Source organism: Gekko japonicus, unplaced genomic scaffold, assembly GCF_001447785.1.
Source record: "Gekko japonicus isolate JY-2015 unplaced genomic scaffold, Gekko_japonicus_V1.1 scaffold2220, whole genome shotgun sequence".
NCBI lineage: Eukaryota > Metazoa > Chordata > Lepidosauria > Squamata > Gekkonidae > Gekko > Gekko japonicus.
The window spans coordinates 346-24,007 of NW_015163671.1; the positions used below are offsets into that span (position 1 = coordinate 346).

Consider the following 23,662-nt stretch of genomic DNA (forward strand, 5'->3'; position numbering starts at 1 on the left):
AAGATAATCAGTTACAGGTAAGCAACCTGTTTTTTGGGGGAAGGAACTGTGATTCAGTGGTGGAACACGTTTTGCGTGTAGAAGATCCCAGGTTCAGTCTCTGACATCTCCAGTTACGGGATCTCAAGGGGGGGGGGCTTTCCTTGCCTGGGATCCTGGAGAGGTGAAACTGAGCTAGATGGGCTAGTGCATCTTATGCGATACATGATATGATCATTTAATTTTTATAAGTAGGGAATGCTTCATGCATACAATGTGTGCCTGCCTCTTTAAAATGGTAAAAACTACTGATATGCTTGCCATCTCAGTCCTCCAGAATTTCTTCAGGGAACTGAATGTTTTAGCTCTTGTGGTAATAAATGGTTAAGCACATGTTCATGTTTAGTTATGTGAATAGACAGTGAATAGACAGTCCAATTAACTTATTCTACTAAAAGGAAAATACTCAACAACGCTTGTTTTTAATTTATCAGTTTTATGCTTGTAGGAGAACCTTTTGCTGGAAAGACCAAAGTTTTGCATGTATTAGCAGATACACTTACACTCATGAATCTACGTGGGTATGGGGAAGAAGAAAAAGTCACATATAGAACTGTGAATCCAAAAGCTATTACTATGGGTCAACTTTTTGGACGATTTGATCCAGTATCTCATGAGGTGATGTATTTAATACATGATTATTTGCACACACAAAAATCCTTACAGTGATTAAAACCATATGAACCTCAAAAAACCTCAAAAAACTGAATGTATTGGGAAGAAGGGTTATGCTTAGTAAGCATTAAGTATTTTATTCATTAATTAATAACTAACATAAGTAAGCAGTATTTTATTAATTAATAATTAAAATATTTTTAGATCGTTTTTCCTGGTGAAAATGCTGAGTGTCAAAAATGTATATGTTACTAACCATAAAACTACTGAGTTAAAACAACTATATACTAGTTAATGATAGTTTATCAGCCACACTTATCTCTCACCTGAACAGTCTAATACCAGGATAACACAGAGCTCAACAAAAAGGGGCCTCAGCTAAAAGCTCTTTAAAAAGTTACAAACTTAACAGAAATAGTTTTAACTCCATCAGAAGCTTATTCTAGAGCAGTAGGGTAACCACCTAAAAGCCATGTTAGTAAAGGTAAAGGTTCCCTTGCTCGAAAGCCAGTCAAATCCGACTCTAGGGTTGCGGTGCTCATCTCCGTTTCAAAGCCGAAGAGCCAGCGCTGTCCGAAGACGTTTCTGTGGTCATGTGGCCGGCATGACTAAACACCAAGGTGCACAGAACGCTGTTACCTTCCCACCGAAGGGGTACCTATTTATCTACTTGCAATTTCTTGCTTTCGAAGAGAAGCGAAGTAGTGCATAAGTTCTGTGTAGCAAGAGCTAGGAAATTCATGTGTGTTCACTATGCTGTAGTGAATGTCCCAAATGCAGAAGATGTACACAATCATAAGGGAATGTGTAATCCTTCTCACCTCTGGCAAATGTCCAAGAAAATGGAGACAGACCAATTAACAGAGTGCCATAATTTCAGTTAATCTCAATAACATTAACTTGTGATTGCTGAGAATTTCCAAAAGGCCCTAAAAAGAGTACTCTTTTCCTTTTCACATATTTCCTGGTCTTAAGAACATAAGAAATGCCCTACTGGAACAAAACAAACATCTATCTTGTCCAGCATCCTATTTTCTACAAAGGCCAGCTGGGGGTCTGATTAAATGAGATGTTAAATACAAGCTGGGTTGGGGTTTCTTTGGGGCAGACATATGGAACCGGCACTGAGACGAACAGCCCACCTCTCACAGCCCACTTCAGCTCACAAAAGCAAGCTGGGTGAAAGGGAGGGAATGACAAAGCCTCTTTTGCAGCTGTTCATGTACTCAGGGGCCTATTTCGCCCCCACACATACATATACTGTTTTGAAGGTGAGTGTGCTCGCACATTAAATGCAAGTTGGGTTGGAGTTTTCCTCAGCGCAGCTTGCGTTTGATGTCTCATCTAACTAGACCCCAGGAAGGGAAAGAAAACCATAGTCCTCCCTTGCTGTTGCCTTCCAACAGTTGGTCTTCATTGGTTTAATACCACTTAATCTTGAGTTTCCACTTGGTCTTAATGGCTAACAGTCATCGATAGATACCTATGTTTGTTTGCAAGACAGGTATGCGGTGCACAATCTCAGGTTTAAATTGCTGCAAGCCAATAAATCTGTCCATTTTGCTCCCCCCCACTTGGAAGCAGGGTGAGAGAATTCCTTGAGTGAATTTATATTTTGCAAGCTACCTTGGATTCTGTGCATATTGAGACAAAAAGGGGGGGGAGAGAAAAGGGGGGAGAAAAAACGTCAGTCCAGGAGGACCAGGTAACCAAGAAGACTGAAACAAGGCCTAATAACAAAACAAATAATAATGGGTTTACATATGTAAAAAATAGCACAACTTTAATTCATATTACATAGTAAAAAAATTCTTTAAAACCAGACACATTTTGGCCTAACTAACAGCCTTCCTCAATGGTACAGATAAATTAAATACACACCGTAAAGTATGGTCAATCCCATAAAATACATCCGTTCTGCCCTGAACCTAAAAAACACTTCACAAGAAGTAAGGACAATATGGAGGAGGAGATTGGATTTATACTCCGCTCTTCACTTGGAGTCTCAGAGCAGCTTACAAACTCCTTTCTCTTCCCCTCCCCACAACAGACACCCTGTGAGGTAGGTGGGGCTGAGAGAACTCTGACATAAACTACCCTTTTTCAAGGACAGCTGTGCCAGAGCTTGTGACTGACCCAAGGTCACATCAGCAGGTACAAGTGGAGGAGTGGGGAATCAAACCCGGTTCTCCCAGATTAGAGTACACACACTTAACCACTACACCAAACTACACCAATATGGTAATTAAGTAAGTCCCTCTTCATTTTTGTGATGCATCAGGACCATCAAGTCATTTTTAAATTGAAGGTATTTCTGGTCCTAAGGTCTGTATACTCAAGGTCAGAGTAACTCATAACTTTACGGCATGTATTTATGGTATGTATGTGTCCACATACAGGAAGCAACTGTCTAGGATTTTTTAAAATTTGTGCATATATATACACAGTATTCTTCTAGTTGTTTTACCTGTTTTAGGTAACTATTTTTCTAAACATTTTACCTGTTTCAGTTACTGGAACAGATAACCACTTCAAATGAACTGCAGGAAAAAAATCCCATTGAATGTTTGCTGAAAATTTAAAATCTTTTTCTGCTTCATTTTAGTGGACAGATGGCATTGTTGCCAACACTTTTCGAGAATTTGCTTTAGCTGACACACCTGACCGTAAGTGGGTTGTTTTTGATGGTCCTATTGATACCCTGTGGATAGAAAGCATGAACACTGTGTTGGATGACAACAAAAAGGTAATGCTGTCTGAATCACTGCCTAATGACTCCCATGCAAATAGTGAATCTGTGTAACAGTGCAGCTATCATTTAGGGCTTTGTAAACATGGAAAAAACAAAATGATTTAAAAGGAAAGGGGTAAAACTCTCTCTCTAGCTTTGTCATGACATCTGCACAATCACAGATGTTAAAAAAAAACCTTAGCAGGAATTTGGCCAGGTTGCTATGGCACCTGCAGTGCACATCATGGCACCATCCTGGAGATTAGATGTGGGACTTTGGAGGCAGCTAGGACCAGGACACAATGTTAGAAAATGAGACAAGCAACAGAGAGTGGTGGGGGATGAGTGGCAGAGGCAATGACAAGTACGGTAAGGGAAGGTGGTGATGATTAGGAGGAGGGAAGAATAGCGGGAATCACATATGAGTTGTCACAGATTTCCCTCTCCTAGATGACTGAAAGCAATTATATGTTTGTTCAAGGAACTTAACCTGATGTCAGAAATAAAAAATACCGAAACCACTATACCTTCATGGACCCTAGGTTTAAGATGGTGGAGAGTTGAGATAACCAGGAGAACCTTATTCTCAACCTGATAGAAACTGGGTATTAGTAACTAGGGATGGGCAAAAACCTGCCCATGACCCTTAGTTTCATGCTAAAATCGCCCATGTCGTGGTTCACGAACTGAGGTTTATGTGATCTCACCTCAATGACCCTCCACGAGGTTTTCAGAGGTCTGTATGGCTCATTGGGGGGGGAGCAAGAGGGATCGCTGAAATGGCTTGCATTCTATTTTAGCCTAACAACAGACGGGTGCACCAGGCCATTAAATCCATCCATTTCATTCCTCCCACGGCCATTTAACCCTTTCTGGGCAATCCCCACCTTTTTCCCGGCCATGGCTTGCAGCAGCTGGGAGAAAGGTGGCCCAAACCGGCTGGTTCTGTTTTGGCATTTGTTGCCCGGTTTGGTTTGGGGTTCAGTTTAGGTACACCCTGGACCAAACTGGAATTTTCTGATTTTTGCCCATCCTTATTAGTAACAGACAAGTGGGAATCTCCCCTCCTTTCCCTGCTTCCTTCTCCCCTTTGGTACTTACCAACTTCCAGGTGGGGCCTGGAGATGTCTTGAAATCACAATAGATCTCCCAACTACAGAGATCAGTTCCTATTAAGGTTACTAGCTCCATGTGGGGAAATTCCTGGAGATTTGGAGATGGAGTTTTGAGAGGAAAAGGTTTGGGGAGCAAAGTAGGGCTGCCAAGTCCCCCCACCCCACCCAAGGCCCGTTCCCCGCCGCCGGCAGATTGGGCCCCAGGGGGAACCCCGCCCCGACGTGCGCGTCACCAGGAAGTGACGTTAGGACACCGAGCACGCTGGGGGCAGAGCCATGACCATCGGAGGGGAAACTCTATGGCACACGCTCCAGTCGCCTCCCCCTGGACCAAACTGGAATTTTCTGATTTTTGCCCATCCTTATTAGTAACAGACAAGTGGGAATCTCCCCTCCTTTCCCTGCTTCCTTCTCCCCTTTGGTACTTACCAACTTCCAGGTGGGGCCTGGAGATGTCCTGAAATCACAATAGATCTCCCAACTACAGAGATCAGTTCCCATTAAGGTTATTAGCTCCATATGGGGAAATTCCTGGAGATTTGGAGATGGAGTCTTGAGAGGAAAAGGTTTGGGGAGCAAAGCAACCTCCAGCCCACCTTCCCCAGGCCCCACCCCCAAATCTCCAGGAATTTCCTAACCTGGAGTTGGCAATCCTATCTCCTTCCCACCCAACAGCCAACCTACCTTCCTCCCCCAGCAGCCTCTTCCTAGAAAAACTGTGACCCAGTTGTGTGGTGCCACAGTTCCCTGCCCCATTCTCTCTTTCTCAGCTATTCACCAACCTACATCTTATCTGCATCACAACTTCAGCTATATTTATTAGTTATTTAATTCATTTATACCCTGTCTTTCTCCACTGTGGGGACCAAAGCAGCGTACAGCAGCGTCCTCTCCTCCTTTTTATCTGCACAATAACCCTGTGATATAGATTAAGCTGAAAGTATGTGACTGGTTCAAAATCACCCAATGAGCTTCTGCAGCAAGATGGGGCTTTGAACCTGGGTCTCCCCTGATGCTCTAACCACTATACCACACTGGCTTTCATAGGATGGCTGCTGTTGAATAATAGGTAGCCAGGCCTAGTTGAGTCATGCGAGTCAGGTGGTATGAAGTCACCCAAAGGATGCTGCTGGGCCTATTGTTTCCAACCTTCTGGTGGAATCTGGAGATCCCCAGAATTACAACTGAACTCCAGACGGCAATCTGTCCACCTGGAGAAAATGGCTGATTTGAATGGTGGACTCTGTGGCATTGTATTCAGCTGAGGCTTCTCCCTTCCCCAAACCCTGCCCTCAGCCTCTACCACTAAATCTTCAGGAATTTCCAAACCTGAAGCTGGCAACTCTTATTAGGTCTGGCCCAAAATGGGCCTAGAAAAAGGGTGGTGCGTCCTCCCACTGCCTTTTACTGACAGAACCAAGCCTGGAATACTGTGGCTGCCTAGCAACAGCCACTGAGGGAATCTGTTTTTTAAAGCTACAGGTACTCCTTTAATCATTTTGGGGAGGTTTTAAACTTCCAGTGTATTTTTTTACATTTAACTTTTTCTCTCTCTTTTTTTTGCAAATCTGGGGCCCTTTTTAGGTTTGTAGAAAGATCTTTCTTGCCCATTCATATCCAAAGTACCCAAAGTATCCAAAGATTTGGTGACTTGGCTGTTAGAATATGAGATTATTTGTTATACAATAACTGTCCTATGTATGCATGTCGGAAGCTTCCAGTACTAGCCACTGTTGGAGTACTAGCCACTGTTTCTAGTACTGTAGGTCCAATATTCTGTTCTTATACTTCTATTTATGGAATACATTTAAAATAGAGCAGAAGAAGTGTGACAGATTTGTGATATTATGTTTAAGTGTGATAAATTTTTCTTTAAGCTTTGTTTGATGAGTGGAGAAATCATTCAAATGTCACCACAGATGAGTCTCATCTTTGAAGCAATGGATTTGTCTCAGGCTTCGGTAGGTTAAAACTTCATTTAAATAGTTGACTGAAGTAGGAAATATTATGAGATTTAAAAAATATCTGTATTATTCTGCTATAGCCAGCTACGGTCAGTCGTTGTGGCATGATATACTTGGAACCTTTACAGCTTGGTTGGATGCCACTTGTAACATCTTGGTTGAATACGCTGCCTGAACCCCTGGACCAAAAGGAGTACCAAGAACTTCTGCAAGAACTTTTCACCTGGTTAGCACCACCTGCATTAAGACTTCGCCAAAAAAAATGCAAGGTAGTTTGGGCTGCATTCTCCTCAAAACAGTGACTTCAGTGTATCTGTTGCAAAGAATTACTGATATTATTGTGGTGTATTCCACACAGGGACAAATATGTGTTGAGATTGCCAGTATGGTTCAGTGGCAATGGAGCTTCCACACAGCAGGTTTCCCCATAGTTCCTCTGCCCCGGTCCCCCACCAGTGGCACTCCACCAGAGTTTTTCTGTTGTTTTAAACTGTCAATTGCATATTGTTATAACATCTGTTTATCAGGTTCTGAATTTCTAGCATTAATTTTTAAATAGTAATTCTGTAGCCCTTTTCAATTCAGAGATATGCCTTTCTGCTTATATCTCTGCAATGAAAAGTACAAGACACTTTTAAAATGAAAGCTGGGAACTCAGAGAACCTGTTAAAGATATTGTTATACCATTACTTTGACATAACAATATGCAGTTGCTGATTTTAAACAAATGAAAAAAGTAGCAGAGGGACAAATGGTCACTGCAGGAACAGGGCCAGGGAAATCTGAATTTTCCAGCCCACACAGTAGCTGTTCACATCTTTGCTATGGTCTTTCCCAAAATTTCACAGCAAAAAAGGTTTGGAAAAGATTGGAGAAAAGCCAGGGAAACCCTAGGAGGTGCACAAATGTACCACAATGTTATTAGTAAGCAAGAGGGAAAAACCCCATCTCCCTGAAGCATTGAACCTCAGGTAAATAACCTGAGTGGAAATGGCCAATATCAGGAAAAAGGAGGTGCACAAATGTACCACAATGTTATCAGTAAGCAAGAGGGAAAAAACCCATCTCCCTGCAGCATTGAACCTCAGGCAAATAACCTGTGTGGAAATGGCCAATATCAGGAAATAATGGTGCCAGCATTTTAATTAGCAATCCATAGCTCAAAACCACATTAGAACCTATCCCAAACCTATCCCAAAATGTTAAACATACTGAGGTAATTAATGCACAGCAGATATGTAACCAATTTGGTGTAGTGGTTAAGTGCGCGGGCTCTAATCTGGGAGAACCGGGTTTGATTCTTCACTCCTCCACTTGCACCTGGCCGGATGACCTTGGGCAAGCCGTAGTTCTGATAAGAGCTGTTCTTGAAAAAGAACAGTTTCTGTCAAGAGTTCTCTAAGCCCCACCTACCTCACAGGGTGCCTGTTGTGGGGAGGGGAAGGGAAAGGAGATTGTAAGCCGCTCTTTGGGTAGTGAAGGGCAGGGTATAAATTCAATCTCCTCCTCCTCTTCTTCTTCTTCTGGGCTACATATGCTAACATATTTATGATTATTTTGTGGTACCATCAAGTCTTCACAGTACAGCTGAAGAAATCAGTGCATATTATAAAGAAAAAGCTTTATTTGTTGAAGTAGTACATAAGTCATTAAGAAGGAGACTATTTTCACTGGGTCAGAAAAAAAGGCAAAAAACATTCTGCACTATAGAATGTTTGAAACATTGGCAGCTAGATTGTATAATAGTTATGAATTGTAGATTACAGCTGTTTACAAGTAAAAATGTATAAAACAATATTTCTTAAATATGTGCCTCATTCTATCATTCACACATTCTATTTTTTATTCTTCCCCTCTGACAGGAACTGGTCCCCACCAGCAACAGCAATACCGTAGTATCTCTTACTCGGCTTTTTGAAATGTTGATTTGTGACATCGTGCAAAAGGATCCTACCAATAAAAACATCCGCAAATGGATTATGGTTTGTCTGATGTTACCTATATCTTTTAATAGTTATGCTTCTCGTGGAACGTTCTCTTGTTTTATGTTAGCTTATTCACAGTGACTGTTCAAAAATATGTAGGTAAACAGGGTTAATTTTAAAACAGCTATAAGCAAATTTTCCAAAGTATTTTAAATTAAAATTTAGTATGACTACTTAATTAGAATAATTGAGTGTTCAGTAGAAGAACTGAGTGTTAAATAGCAAAAAAATATAATAATATAATTAAATAATGACTGTAACTCTCTCTTTCTCTCTCTCTTTTTAATGGAAGGCTTGTTTTGCTTTTTCTATGGTTTGGTCCATTGGTGGAACCTGTGACAGTGATAGCCGGAATTTGTTTGATATCTTTGTGAGGGATATTCTAGCAGGAAGGTTGGAAGACCATCCAGTTCCAGCAGCTGTGGGTAAATGGGAGATTCCATTTGAAGACAGAGGTTTGGTGTATGATTATATGATTGAGGTATATAACCAATTATGGAATAGATATTTGAATAATAAAATGGTAATGAGCAGCTAGAATAACTGTTGAAAGCCATTATGAAGCAATGCTAGTAGAACTTCTCCATCATTATAAATATAAAGCTATAATATAGAACATTGCAATTTCAAAGCTTCCAAAATGAATGTTTTCCAAAGTACATCATACAATAAAAATTCAATATTATCAAAGCACACTCAATAAATTAGCCTTATCAGAAGGTGAATGTGTTTTAATTTCCCAATAAAGGATAATATGTATATGAACAAATTATGTTGATGTATTAAATCAGACCATTCACCTAGCATGTTGTTTTTACTGTGGCTGATTCCATCTGGGGACTTTTCTCTGAATGGAATGCAACATGCATTTTTTGAAAACTCCTACAGTTTTTGAAAACTCTGCACTATGTTGTGCTCATTCTAAGCATGACTCCAGGGCTCCTGGGGCTTTCTCCTTTAAACCAGATTAAAGGAAAACCTCAAAGGAGGAAATGTGGGCTGGCTGCAGAGGGAGTATGCATGTGGATTCTCCTTCTGCAGCTTTTCTGTGGAGCAAGTGGAGCTAGCTCTGTTTTCAAAGCTGAGGACCTAAGCTCTACAAGGCGGAATATAAACTGAAATTAATACATAAATAAAAATAAATAAATAAATAATCCTTCTATTAAGTCCTGTTATATTAAATCCCTTCAACTTGAAATAACAGGAATTGAATTTGGGACCTTCTGCATGCAAAGCATATACTCTGCCATTGAGTTTTATCCCCCTTCTAGAAGATTTGGGTTCAGATGGTTTGGTGAAAATGTGAAAGCCATTATGAAGCTTTGGGCTCCTCATATTGGGAAAAATTTCTTGATACCTTTATTATACCTGCATTCTAAACATTTTCAAAAGGGCATGTAGATTTGATCCATGAATCTCTTTCTCTACAATAAATTCCTGCCACTGTGGCATACCTTTTCTTCCTAAATAAAAAGAATTACATGTTTAAAATTAATAAATTACTAAACTATTACTAATTTTAAGTTAGTTACTTTGAGGTTCAGTTAAATGTGCCAGTACAAAGAAAACCCCTGCTAAAAATATTAAGTTGTGATGAAGAAATTTTGAATATCTTTTGTTAGTGTCATATCTTTCATGAAACTTTTCCTGTATTTCTTTGTAGCTTAAAGGCAAAGGTCGTTGGGTACATTGGAATGAGTTAATTAAGACTATCAATTACAGTGATAAAAATGCTAAGATTCAAGACATTATAGTCCCGACAATGGACACAGTCCGATACACCTATTTAATGGATATGTGCATTAAACATGGAAAGTAAGATAAATTGCTTCCTGTAAAAGTGAGATTAGTTTTATTCTTGATAGGAAGGCTTGTTCGATGCCTGAAGAAATTACAGTTTTTCAGTTGAATTAACATATTGTTACATGCCATTCCTGTACTAAGTTCTAAGCTATAGACTTTGATACGTACTTTTTCTGTGTTAAAGATGGTTTCTTTTTGTTCCCCTTGGTATGTTAAAAAATGTTTTAAATTTCCCTACAAATTACTGGTAATATATTGTTATATTGGATTGTTATAATAAGAACTTGGAATTTTGCTTCTGAGAACTGCATAAAAATGAAATATACAACCACACTGCTATTCCCAACTAAGAGCATTGGATTCATACCCCGGTCCAAATCCATGTATGTAGAACACAAACATGCCTGTCAATTGAGATGTATGTGCATAGCATCCTTTTCACTGAAGCAAACTCTTGTTTCAGCTTACTTGTTTAATAGGCATTTTGTGTACACAATTATTCACATCTACCATGATGCCAACATTTTTGCAGGATGACTGCAGAAGAAGGCAATGGGAAACCACCTCTGCTTAATCATTTGCCTTGAAAAACATGGGGTCACCCAGGGGTCTTTTCGGGCCGGAGCCCTCCGGAGCACCGCTCCGGCAGCCCGCATGGCGGCAAGCCCCGTACTCCTTGCAGCACAGAAAGCGAGCCATTCACTGCTGACAGCACTGGCAATCAGAGGCCACAGAGGAGTGCCGGTCAGCCGCATCACCAGCCGCATCACCATCCCTGACCTCCCCCACCCACCCCTATTCTTGCCCACCTCTCCTCCCCAACCTCTGTCCTTCCCTGGAAAATTTTGGGGATAGCCTCAGCCCCTGAGCACCCCCCCCCCGAAGAATATGCTATGCCAATGTATACAATTTAGGGTTGAAGGACCAAACTAGTAACACATCAAGTTCTTATACAGACATATCTGACCAGTGAAGACTTAATGCTTAATTTCTTAACAGTGATTAAAATATTAGGAGTAACCTTGGGAACAAGTTGTTGGAATGTATGTAGACTCTGTTTTATGCCTAAATTCCTGCAGCCTTTCCTCTGCCTGTTTTAATCATCTCTACCAACCTGAATGATTTTTGATGATAGCTAGATGTGCTTGAGTACCTGCCAGTTTGGGTCATGTTGTAATCATGTGCCATAATCACAAGAGCGAAACATTTGGCGGGCAGTTCCTTCTGCATTCCTCATGGTAACAGCAAAAGGAACTAACATTTCCTGTTTGTATTATTCTATAAATTCTGCCTTGTTAATAGGAAAGTATTTTATCGAATCTATCTTCGCTTACTCTGTCCCTATTCCATAGGATGGACAATGAAGTGTGTGTTCTCACAATTTTTTAAAAAAGTTTTGAGACCTTTGGACATTCACTGTGGTCTCTGCTTGTTCTTATGCCACTGCTGTCACAAAACGGAGATTGCATTAACCATGTTCCCTTCGACTAGAGTTTACAAACCCATTTCAAATCCTAGTTAAATAGGTGCCAATATGACCCTTAAAAGTGGGAAATTGTACTGAAAGGAAGAATGTATAAGGGAGGGATCTTGCCGTCCTGATGCCTGCTTCCAATGTCTTACTCATGATTTAGGAGATGAGAAGCACCAGGTTCTAGTCAGAGCTATAATTTACCTCCTATATAGATCTTGTTCAGAGTATCCAAAAGTGCTGAAACTTATGTACAACTCAAGTTTTATGGGTTACCACCAATGTTATGCAGTTCAGCATGTTGCTGCCTGTATTCACATATCATCACGTTTGGCTTAATATATTGGACTTCTACATCCCTTTTAATGTATATTTCTTTTTGCATGAATAGGTAACTTAAAAAATGAGAGACGTGCTTATACATCACTGCAAAAATGCTACAATTATCTATTTGTAATGTCTGTTTACCTTAGTAATGAGGGATTAATACAAACATATTAATTTCTTTCAAAGGCCATTGCTTCTTGTGGGGCCAACAGGAACCGGGAAATCTGTGTACGTGAAGGACAAGCTAATGAACCATTTAGAGAAGGAATGCTACTTCCCATTCTTTGTTAATTTTTCAGCTCGCACCAGTGCCAATCAGACCCAGGTTGGTAAGAACTTTTGTTGGAATTACTTTGAGTATCTTATTAACTGCAGTGGCAGCAGCTCATATGAGGAGGGAGTAAAGTAGGAACCTTCTTCCCTCCCTGCCACCCTCACAGATTCAGATACTGCTGCCTCTGAGGTGGAGGGTAGGCTTTGGAGGTGCTGACTCTGGAGGAGGCTTCCCCCATCCTTGTCATTATTCAGAGTGTGCACGGACCTCACGGTGACAGCATGCAAGGCAGCATTCTTGGGGTTAGAGATGTGAATTCAGATATTTCTGAAAATATTTGGGAATATCTGGGATTGGCATTTTACCAAGTCTGTTTTTCTTCCCCTTTTCCTGGGCATTAGGAGGGATGGGAGAGAGGGACAGATCTCCCAGGCAACGGGGTCAGATGTTAGGGAGAGCACTAGAACTGCCTGCCCTACTGTGATGATTCTCTCACAGATGGGCCTTTTCCAGAGCCTGTTTTGAGGCACTCACCTCTGCTGTACTGCAAGGTAAATTCACTCAAGTTCCAATGCATGAACGTATATGCCCATGCATGGCTAATATGGTGGAATCAATTACTCATGTCCTCCTGTTCTACAGATTCTATCAGGAGGAACGAGACCATCTTATACTACCTCTTCTGTCTAGATTTAGCCCTCTGCTGAGTCTTATCTTGACTTTAGGCCAGAAGTCCTTCGTAAATTCCTCTTAAAAGACGTTCAGAGCTCAGTGACTTATGATGTGGCAAAATTTTGTTGCTCAGCTATTAGGAAATGTAAACTTATTTTAGCTGGAAAATTGTATGATTCTCTTATTAACATTATTTTATTTTACTAATTTTATTAATTTTCTTTGTTAATGTTTTTATACTATTCCAATATCAGAATTGTACTGTTTTACTGGCTCTTGCTGTAATAAATTAGCTCGAATAGATCAATCGAAGCCTGTTCCACTGAAGACCCACTCTGTCAGGAAATTATTCCTATGTTTAGCCAAAAACTGTTCTGATTTATTTTCAACCCACTAGTTCTGGTCTGACCTTATGGGGCAACAGAAAACAACTCCACCCCATCCTCTATATGACAGCCCTTCAAGTACTTGAAGATGGTTATCATATCACCTCTCAGTTGTCTCCTCTCCAGGCTAAACATACCTGGCTCCTTCAACCTTTCCTCATAGGACTTGGTCTCCAGACCCCTCACTGTCTTCGTTGACCTCGTCTGGACACATTCCAGCTTCTTTGTATCCTTCTTAAATTTTGGTGCCCAAAACTGAACACAGTACTCTAGGTGAGGTCTAATCAAGAGCAGAGTAAAATGGTACCATCACTTTGCGTGATCTGGACACGATACTTCTGTTGATACAGGCTAAAATCACATTTGCCTTTTTAGCTAGGGCATCACACTGCTGACTCATTTTCAGTGTATGGTCTACTAAGACCCCTAGATCCTTTTCACACATACTACTGCCAAGACAAGTCTCCCCCAATCTATAATTATGCATTTGATTTTTCCTACCTAAATGCCGAACTTCTATCCCCAATGAAATTCATTTCATTTGTTTTAGCCCAGTTTTCCAGCCTGTCAAGATCATCCTGTATCCTGACTCTGTCTTCTACCATATTTGCTACCCCTCCCAATTTAGTATGATCTGCAGATTTAATAAGCATTCCCTCTGTTGCTTCATTCAAGTCATTTATAAAGATGTTGAACAAAACAGGTCCCAGGACAGATCCTTGAGGCACTCCAGTTGTCACTCCTCTCCAAGAAGATGAGGAATCATTCACAAGCACTCTTTGGGTGTGATCTGTCAACCAGTTACAGATCCATCTAACTGTCTTAGGACAAGAATATTATGTGGAACCTTATCAAAAGCCTTACTGAAATCAAGATAAACTATGTCTACAGCATTCTCCTGATACAGCAAGTTAGTAACTTTCTTGAAAAAAAGGTTAGTCTGACATGATTTGTTTTTGAGAAACCCATGCTGGCTCTTAGTAATCACAGCCATCCTTTCTAAATGCTCAAGGACTGTCTGATGATTTGTTCTAAAACTTTCCCAGGTATAGATGTCAAGCTGACGGGTCAGTGGTTACCCAGATCCTCCTTTCCCCTCTTCTTGAAGATGGGGACAACATTTGCTCACCTCTAGTCTTCTGGCACCTCATCTGTTCTCCAAGAATTCTCAAAAATAATGGACAGAGGCTCAAAAATTACATCCACAAGTTCTTTTAGTATCCTTGGATGCAGTTTATCTGGCCCTGAGGACTGAGCCTGCTTTGTGGGGAGGGCAAGGTACAAATTAAATAAATAAATAAAAATAATAGTTTCACTTAAAGAAACTAGGTGTTTAAGTACTACCCCATGCTGATCCTAGGCTGCAACTCCCTTCCCTCATAATGTGTTCTGTTTTTACCACGTTGAGCACCGTTTCCCTCGCAAGAGAAGACTGAGGAAGAGTAGGAATTGAGCAGTTCTGCCCTATTACAATTTCACTTTCCAGTCCCCACAATGGGCCTACCATGTCCTTGCTCTTTTTCTTACTTTGAACATAAGAACCCCTTTCTGTTGTATTTAGCATCTCTCACTAGCCTAAGTTCATACTGAGCTGTAGCTTTCCTAACTCTCTCTACAAGCACCAGTTAATTGTTTATATTCATCCTTGGTTATAAGACCCTCCTTCCACTTTCTGAATGAGTCTTTTTATTTCTCAAGTCTTTAGAAAGCTGTTTATGGAGCCACCTTGGCTTCTTTAGGCTTCTCCCATTTTTCCTTCTCATAGGAATCATTTGTGATTGTGCCTTCAGTATTTCGCTTTTAAAAAACTCCCATCCCTCTTGAACTCCCTCCTCCTTAAGTATTTCTGACCATGGGATTCTACTCAGCATAACTTTAAGTTTGTCAAAATTTGCTTTCCTGAAGTCCAACCTATATGTCTGACTACGTACAGCTTTTACCTTCCCCAAGACTGTAAATTCCAAAATTACATGGTCACTACTACCCAGGGTGCCCACTACTTTCACCTCATCAACCAGTTCTTCCCTAGTGGTAAGAATCAAGGCCAAGATAGCAGATCCCCTTGTTTTCCTCTCCACTTTCTGGAAAATGAAGTTGGGAGAGACCCCAGTCATCTCACAACTACCAGTTTGCGAAACCATCCGAAGAATCACTGCCAGGCAGTACTTCTTGGGTGGGGGGAGGCTGCTGCTGGGTGCCCAAGTGACCACCACCAGCCATCCAGGAGGTGAGTCATCCTGCGACCATCTCCAGTGCTGTCCCTGAACGTTCCACAGTAAGGAAAGGACACCAGGCATCTTTGACAGAGATGCTTGGTGAGGTTGGCACTAGGCTGCTGGGGGACAGCAGGCGAGTAAGAGGGTTGCCAATGGCTACCCTTTCTCCTTAGTTGAAGATGCTGCTTTCTGTGGGCTGCTCCAGAATGCCTATCCCTGGTACATGCCCCTTGCTCGTACCACGCTGAGCAGGACCATGTTGCCGTCATTGTACAGGGCTGCCAGGGACCATGTAAAGGCACAGTTGTCCTGGATTCACAGGAGAACTGTGCACTTCAAGTATGACTTATGGACCTCCTGTCAGGTGCACAACACGTATCTGTTGCTGACTGTGCACTGGTGGCGACCCAGCGACTTTGTGGGTGAGGGTGGGGGAAATAGGCAGGGTCAGGGCTGCTGGGCTGGCTATTGCCAGGCTCTGCTCCACACTGGCTGAGAGAGGAGGATCAGGGTGGACACACAACCATTTCCCTCACTTTCTGAGACTTTCCCTGGGGAAATGGTATATAAGGTTTCTCTGGGTTTGCCCTTGGCTTTAGAAGAAGAAGAAGAGGAGGAGAAGAAGAAAACAAAGCATTACTGGGCTTCTGTGTATTGGGCTGGCCTTGCCCACCCTGCACTTTCGAGTGTTCTGTGGGGCTTCTACTGCCCTTGCTACTGGGATTCTTTGGTGTGACGTTGGTTAGTTCTGTTCGGTTTACGCTGCTGCAACATTGGCACTGGGTTGTGGTACTGGGTATTATTGCACTGGTTCTGCTGTCCTTGCAGCCCCCCCCCCCGTTGTGATTCTGTGCTTAACATCAGTCCTGTTGAGCAGGCATTTGCTGCAATGGCACTGGGTTCTGCTGCTGGAAACTAGTACGTTGGCACTGAGTTGTGCTTCTGGGCACTAGTACATTGCACTGGTTCTGCTGTTGTCCTTGCAGAAATTACCCCCCCCCTCAGTTTCTACTTCAGAGATTCTCAAATTTGACTTTAGTCCTGTTGGGTTTTGGCACTGCCATAGTGACACTGGTTCTGCTGGACACATTGTACTGATTCTGCTGCTGAAATTGCAAAGATGCCCCCCCACACACACACTTCACTTTCTAGTTTCTATTGCAGAGATTCTCTGGAAGCTGGGCTTGTATTGCCTTGCTATTTTCCCCCCATTGGAAACAATGGAGGATGAGGGCACCTTCTTTGGGTGCCCATAGAATTGGACCCCCTGGTCCAATCTCTTTGAAACTTGGGGTTTCTTTTGAGGACAGGCTCCAGCAGCTGTGGTGCAAATGTGGTGGCTCTACCTCAACCACCTCTACAGACCACTGAATATAGCCCAGGAGATTTGTCATTAACTTCAATGGTCCTCATAGGCTATAATGGACCCAAATATATTCGGGATTCCCAAATATTTCCCGAATCTGAATATCATACCGATATTGGAATATCTGGAAATATCAATATTTTGGGGTCAAATATACCCAAACCCGAAATAAACTTTTTTTTCCTTGCACATCCCTACTTACTACTGCCCTGGGGCCATGGGGAAGAGAACTGAGGATCCCTGGCATGGCATGCATCTAAGTGGGATGGAATTGCAGGTGGAACTTGAAAGGGCTGGCTGGGTACAATGCTCCACTCCAAGAGGAGGACTGAGACAACAGACTGAGCAGAGGGGGGGGGGAGGCAGGACTAGCCACACCCACACATCTTTCTGTTGAATCTTCACCTGCTGGAAAGCAAAACTGAGATACATGCAGCCATGGCAACTGGGCATGAGTGCCATGCTGGGCTCAGCCACAGATGTGTTGTCCTGACAGGGTCTGTGAATGCAACCCCAATGGGGGGCTTTGCCGCAAGCCCTCCTGGAGGCACATGCTCGTACCATCTGAATTACACTCACCTGTCCCGTGCTGAAGTGCTCAGGGATTACTGGTGATCCATCCACAGTGGCACCTGCTGCTGCTGCTGCTCGAGGCTCTGCACAAACTCAGTGCTGGGCTTGAGTGCAGTAGGTACTGTCACGGCACCCAGTCTCAAACAAGGGGAATTGGGGGAGCTGGTTTGGGATTTTTGCCCTTGCTTAGCTGTCAGTGTGTGGTTGACCCTTTGGGTTGAGCCTCCAAAGGAGGGGTACTAGTTAGGGTTCTGAAATGGGAGAGGTCAGCCACAGAGTATGGACCTTGCTGTCCTCCTTGGGTGTTAGTTCTAAGTGCTCACCCTCTACTGCTAGATGCCCTCTCTGTGTTTTTCCCACCACCAAAGTGCATTGCTGCTTGCTCTAAGTTCACACAGCAGGGAACTCTGAGACAGAGTCCCATGCTGCGTGCCCTAACTACTGAGTTGTAAGGATGTCCTGGCTGAAGTTTTGTAGGGTGAGGGGGCTGCTATTGGATGCTGAGGAGGGGGCTTGGCTGACCAAGGGAGGGAGGTAATTGGCAGAGCCAGTAGTAGGCATCCTGAGGTCCTCTGAGCCTAACTGGTGTGGCTGTAGTGGGGGAGGGGGAGAGACTTGATTTTTTCCAGTTAAATTGGTGCTTATGGGCCATGCCATGTTTTTTGTTAGCTTAATTTTCTGCCTCTGGCAGGGGGCATTTCCAGGCTGAAAGGGCTCAGGGAGCCAACTAACTCTGGCCACACTCTCAAAACTGCCCACAACCATGCTGGCACAGGGGCCTACACCTTGGTTGCACCAACATGCAGCCACTGTGGGCCTCCACTGGCACCCAAGAGTGATGGAGTGGCAGTGGGGGCCTGCGCCATTGTAACTGGCCCTTATGCTGGCTGGCATATCTCGTACATACACTGATGCAAAGGTTAGATGGCTCCCTAGCACTTTCACACACCCCTTAGGATTACGCTGTTAATGCCATGACTGATTGCCTTAAAATGGTGCTTTTATTTCAAAACATGTGATGTTTATTGTTTTGTATGTTGCATGGCCTAGTTTTAATCAATGAGAAAAATGTTCCTCTTTTGTGTTTTAGAACATCATAATGGCCAGGCTGGACAAAAGACGCAAAGGAATATATGGCCCGCCAATGGGTAAAAAGTGTGTCATCTTTGTAGACGATATGAATATGCCTGCATTGGAACAATATGGAGCTCAGCCTCCTATTGAACTTCTACGGCAGTTTTTTGACCATGGGGTTTGGTAAATATTCAAGGTTAAATTCAAGTTAATAATAAAAAAATGTCAAATCCTATCATGAATATTTAGTTTTGAAGCTAAAGCTCTTTTTGGTGTACATTATCAAAAGGAAAGCTTTGGTTTTTCGTTTCCTTATGTGTAGAGCTGAATTTGTAAATGTTGGATAAAATAATTCCAGGCTGATGAGCTTCACAATATCAGTCTCACTTTTTTACCTAGAATAAATTTTATTGATTTTTAAAGTACTCCTTGCAGATCATATGGTAAAATGATTAAAGAAATAAAACAAGGTAGTTAGGTTTTCAGCTTATATGGAATCTCAGTGAGTTCATATAAAGTGTCTATTCATCTATTTATCTCAGCAGAATCAGATTCTATGATATTCTTAAGTGCATAAGTCTGCCTTGTTATGTTTATAATTGTCTGACTGTCATATATATATATATTTGTTTTGAAGGTATGATCTAAAAGACACCAATAAAATTGTACTAGTTGATATACTACTGATAGCTGCCATGGGCCCACCAGGTGGTGGAAGAAATCCAGTCACACCTCGTTTCCTAAGACACTTCAACATCTGCACCATTAATTCGTTTAGTGATGAAACAATGGTCCGAATTTTCTCTACGGTTGTGTCTTTTTACCTCAGAGTCAATGAGTTTGTACCTGAATATTTCACAATTGGAAATCAAATTGTCAGTGGTACTATGGAGGTAAGATGCAAATATCAACATGGCAGTTCTGCTTACATGTTTTTTTTATTACATGTTTTTTTAATTACATTTATATGCTACCTGTCTTCCATCATGGGACTCAGCGATATATGAGTAGGACTCCCGTCCATTTATTAACTAAGCCCATACTTGTTCTGCTTCAGCAAGGTAGTTGTATCATTTACCTCTAGACTATCCTAGGACCTATAAATAATTAGTTTAACTTGTAAATATGGAAAACATAGAACAATTTTATAATGGTTTAGAGAAGCTCTCTTTGCTTCTAGTAGACGTGCAGCTGACTTTTCTATGAGGGCTCTGCAGATCAAACATAATGCGCACAAATGCAATAGAAAGCTTCAAAACAGAATCATTTGGAGGGACTCATAGGAAAAATGGCCTCATGTTATTATTATTATTATTATTATTATTACATGGTATTTTTACCCCGCCCACCCCCGAAGGGCTCTGGGCGGCTTACAGAGTATCATGTGTACACACACTTACTAGAATCCTAACTATGGCCACAAATTCAGGGGGATGGGAACCCTACCAGATACCCTCCGAAGGCTTTTTCCGCAGATGTTCTTGCTTCTCCTTCCGTCTTTTTTCCGGGTGGTCAGATGCCTCTTTTTTCCGGGTGGTCAGATGTTCTTGCTTCTCCTTCCGTCTTTTTTCCGGGTGGTCAGATGCCTCTTTTTTCCGGGTGGTCAGATGTTCTTGCTTCTCCTTCCGTCTTTTTTCCGGGTGGTCAGATGCCTCTTCGCGCAGTTCTTTCTTAGAGGGGGGACTTCAGTTAGCTGGCTTCCACAGCGGCCCCTGCTGGCTCGTCGGGCTTGCTGCACGCAGGCGATGGGGATTACGTCCTTCCGGCTCCAATCTCTCCAATGACGCCGCGCCGCTGCTGACCTCCGACCAGTCGTTGTTCCGGGGGGCCGTCCGTTCGCCGCTGCTTCTGCCGCTGTTTCGCCACCATTGTTATTACCGGTGCCGCTATTTTTCTCTCTGGAGCCACAGTTCTTCTGCTTCTTCTTGTTAACTAGGTGCCCGCTGATCCAAGAGAAAAACCCTATCACCCAGTGACAGAGAAGATTATAAGACTGAAGAAAAAACAACCCAGTCTGCAATTAATTTAGGATAAATACTGGGTTGTACATACTGGATTTCCCCTTCCCCTGATATTTCTCCCTTCTTCACTGTCCATCTGCTCAGCTCCCCTGCAGCCTCCAGACATACATGACTATCAATCCACACAGGTTCTGCAAGCCCAGAAATAAACAGAGGGAGAAAGTGAGGAAGATGAAGTGACTGTCAGTGCCAGTTGGGGGATCATTAACTTCAATGGTCCTTCATTTCTAGATAAACGAGTTAAGAGCTTCAGCAGTTCAGATGTATTAAGTGCTGTGATGGACTGCACAGAAAAGCAGGTTTTTTAAAGATGCTGCTTGTGTCAGAGAGTCAGGGAGTTTGGCTGCTCTGCTCATTGTCTGATTAGCCAGCATCAGCTGAGGGGGAAAATAAAACAGCTGATCTGGAGGGAAAAGGGGTCTTTTGAAGGGGCAGAACAACAGACTGCATGGCATACCAAAGAATGATCAGGCAAGAGGTGCTGTTATCAAGGTTTAACCGACAGGTTTTAAGGCTCATTAAGATGGTATCCCAGCTGAGCTATTCAAAGTCCTAAAAGATGATGCTTTTAAAGTGCTGCACTCAATATGCCACCAAATTTGGAAAACGCAACAGTGGCCACAGGATTGGAAAAAGGTAAGTTTACATTCCAGTCCTAAAGAAGGGCAATACCAAGGAATGTTTAAACTATCACACAATTGTACTCATTTCACACGCTAGCAAGGTCATGCTCAAGATTCTGCAAGCTAGGCTTTAGCAGAACTGGATAGAGAACTGCCAGAAGTACAAGCTGCGTTTCGAAGAGGTAGAGGAACTAGAGATCAAATTGCCAACATTCGCTGGATTATGGAGAAAGCAAGAGAGCACCAGAAAAACATCTACTTCTGCTTCACTGACTACGCTAAAGGCTTTGATTTTGTGGATCACAACAAACTATGGCAAATCCTTAAAGAGATGGGTGTACTACCTCACATGTCTCTTGAGAAACCTGTATAAGGGTCAAGAAGCAACAGTTAGAACCGGATATGGAACAACTGATTGGTTTAGCATAGGAAAAGGAGTACGACAAGGATGTATATTGTCACCTTGCTTATTTAATATATATGCAGAGTACATCATGCAAAATGCTGGCCTGGATGAATCACAAGCCAGAATTACTGTCTCTAAAATCGTATACAACTCTGGCAGGTCCTGCACCCTTTTCTGCATTAGAGTCCTCTTTCGTTCCAGAGGTAGCAGAGTCACTAGACTTCGTTTCTTCCTCTTTGGACTCTTCATCTGTTCCCAGCTGACGTCGCAAAAATTCTTTAGCTTTAAAGGTGGAGTCTATCTTCTCTCTCCTATCGTTGATCTTAAAGATGACACCTTCCGGGACTGCCCATCTGTAGGATATCCCATTAGTTTGAAGGAAAGAAATTAAGTCCTTATCATTTTCTCTCTTTTGTCTAATTTCAAATGGAATGTCCTTTAAAGTTTTAATGGTTACATTTCCCATTTTCAGTGGGGTTGCTGAGTGAGCTCCTGTCTCTAGTTCCAGCTCCTGCCAACCTAGCAGTTCGAAAGCAAGAAATTGCAAGTAGATAAATAGGTACCACTTCAGTGGGAAGGTAAGAGCGTTCTGTGCGCCTTGATGTTTAGTCATGCCGGCCACATGACCATGGAAACGTCTTCGGACAGCGCTGGCTCTTCGGCTTTGAAATGGAGATGAGCACCGCAACCCTAGAGTCGGATTCAACTGGCTTTCGAGCAAGGGAACCTATACCTTTACTTACTGAAAGGCAGGGAGACATCAGCAGAGTTTCAAATTTCTGTGCATCAAAGAACACTAGATATGTTGTAATTCTGGCAGCCTACTTATCACTGTTAAAGATCCTATACCACCGCAGGGCTTACTCTATGGCTAGATGGAACATACTCCTCTCTGTGGTAGTGGAGGAACGTTATAGGAAGATCCCATTAGCAGAGAGGGTTTGCCCATGTGGAGTAGGGAAGGTTGAGACAAATGAGCATATTTTGCTTCACTGCCGTTTCTACCAGGAAATCTGTGCAAAGATTATTGCACCCTTGCTTGGGAGGTTTTCTGCCTGCTCTGAATCTGAAATTACGAGGAAGTTCCTTTCAGACACAAATCCTCAGCTTACACTCCCAAGCATTTACCTAGGCTGAGAAACATAGGATTCTTGAATGTATTCACCATACAAGTCCATTAAAACTGTTGACTTTAAAAAGGGTACCTCAGTTTAGGATTGCACAGTTAAATGTACAAAATTGTTTGGAGCCCTTATCTGAAGAGTTTTATTTTCTTTCCAATGCTTTAGGTATATAAGAAGGCAATGCAAAATCTATTGCCAACACCAGCAAAATCCCATTACACATTCAATCTACGTGACTTTTCACGTGTGATTCTAGGCTGTTTGCTCGTTAAGAGGGATTCTGTTCTAAGCAAACAAACAATGATTCGTCTCTTTGTGCATGAAGTATTTCGAGTATTTTATGACCGCCTTGTGAATGACATGGATAGAGCTTGGTTGTTCAAACTAATAAAAGAAGTTGTGAAAGAACATTTCAAAGAATCATTTGATGGAGTATTTACACATCTGAGACAGTCAAATGCACCTGTAAGTTATTTCATTATTTGTTACAAAATTCTTACTGTTTATTTCAACTATACTCAGGTCACTTAATTAACTTTACTGGGAAAAGAACAAAACATTAAAATCTGTAGTTGTGCTACATGATAAGATGCAAGCTGGTTGGAGCTTATTTTATTTATTAAGACCATTTTACACTAATTTATTTATTTATTATATTTATACTCTGCCCATCCTGCGAACAGGCTCAGGGCGGCTAACAAAGCGGTACAATGCACCTGATTGGCATAACCATAAAAATTTAAAACTACATAAAACACATACTCATTCATATTACATAATTTAACAGTTAGCAATAAAGTGCTCGCAGTACTAAAGATTAGATGGCATGCTTTCCAGATCTAAATCCACATTCGTCCGATCATCATCCCTCGAGCCG

At 42.1% G+C, this 23,662-nt stretch overlaps 1 protein-coding gene across 1 annotated transcript in view; it reads left to right on the plus strand.

Moving 5' to 3' along the window:
• Window positions 1-473: 473 nt before the first annotated feature.
• The window catches only part of DNAH12 (dynein, axonemal, heavy chain 12), a gene marked incomplete at its 5' end in the record, with an annotated part of 84,400 nt that continues 61,211 nt past the window's right edge, over window positions 474-23,662 (plus strand). The window contains 11 exons of the mRNA XM_015407751.1: window positions 474-657; window positions 3,260-3,400; window positions 6,378-6,461; window positions 6,545-6,733; window positions 8,327-8,446; window positions 8,742-8,930; window positions 10,113-10,264; window positions 12,237-12,375; window positions 18,628-18,794; window positions 19,249-19,504; window positions 22,951-23,250. Of these exons, the coding sequence (XP_015263237.1) occupies window positions 474-657; window positions 3,260-3,400; window positions 6,378-6,461; window positions 6,545-6,733; window positions 8,327-8,446; window positions 8,742-8,930; window positions 10,113-10,264; window positions 12,237-12,375; window positions 18,628-18,794; window positions 19,249-19,504; window positions 22,951-23,250 (1,921 nt within the window). The remainder of the gene's footprint in view (window positions 658-3,259; window positions 3,401-6,377; window positions 6,462-6,544; window positions 6,734-8,326; window positions 8,447-8,741; window positions 8,931-10,112; window positions 10,265-12,236; window positions 12,376-18,627; window positions 18,795-19,248; window positions 19,505-22,950; window positions 23,251-23,662) is intronic.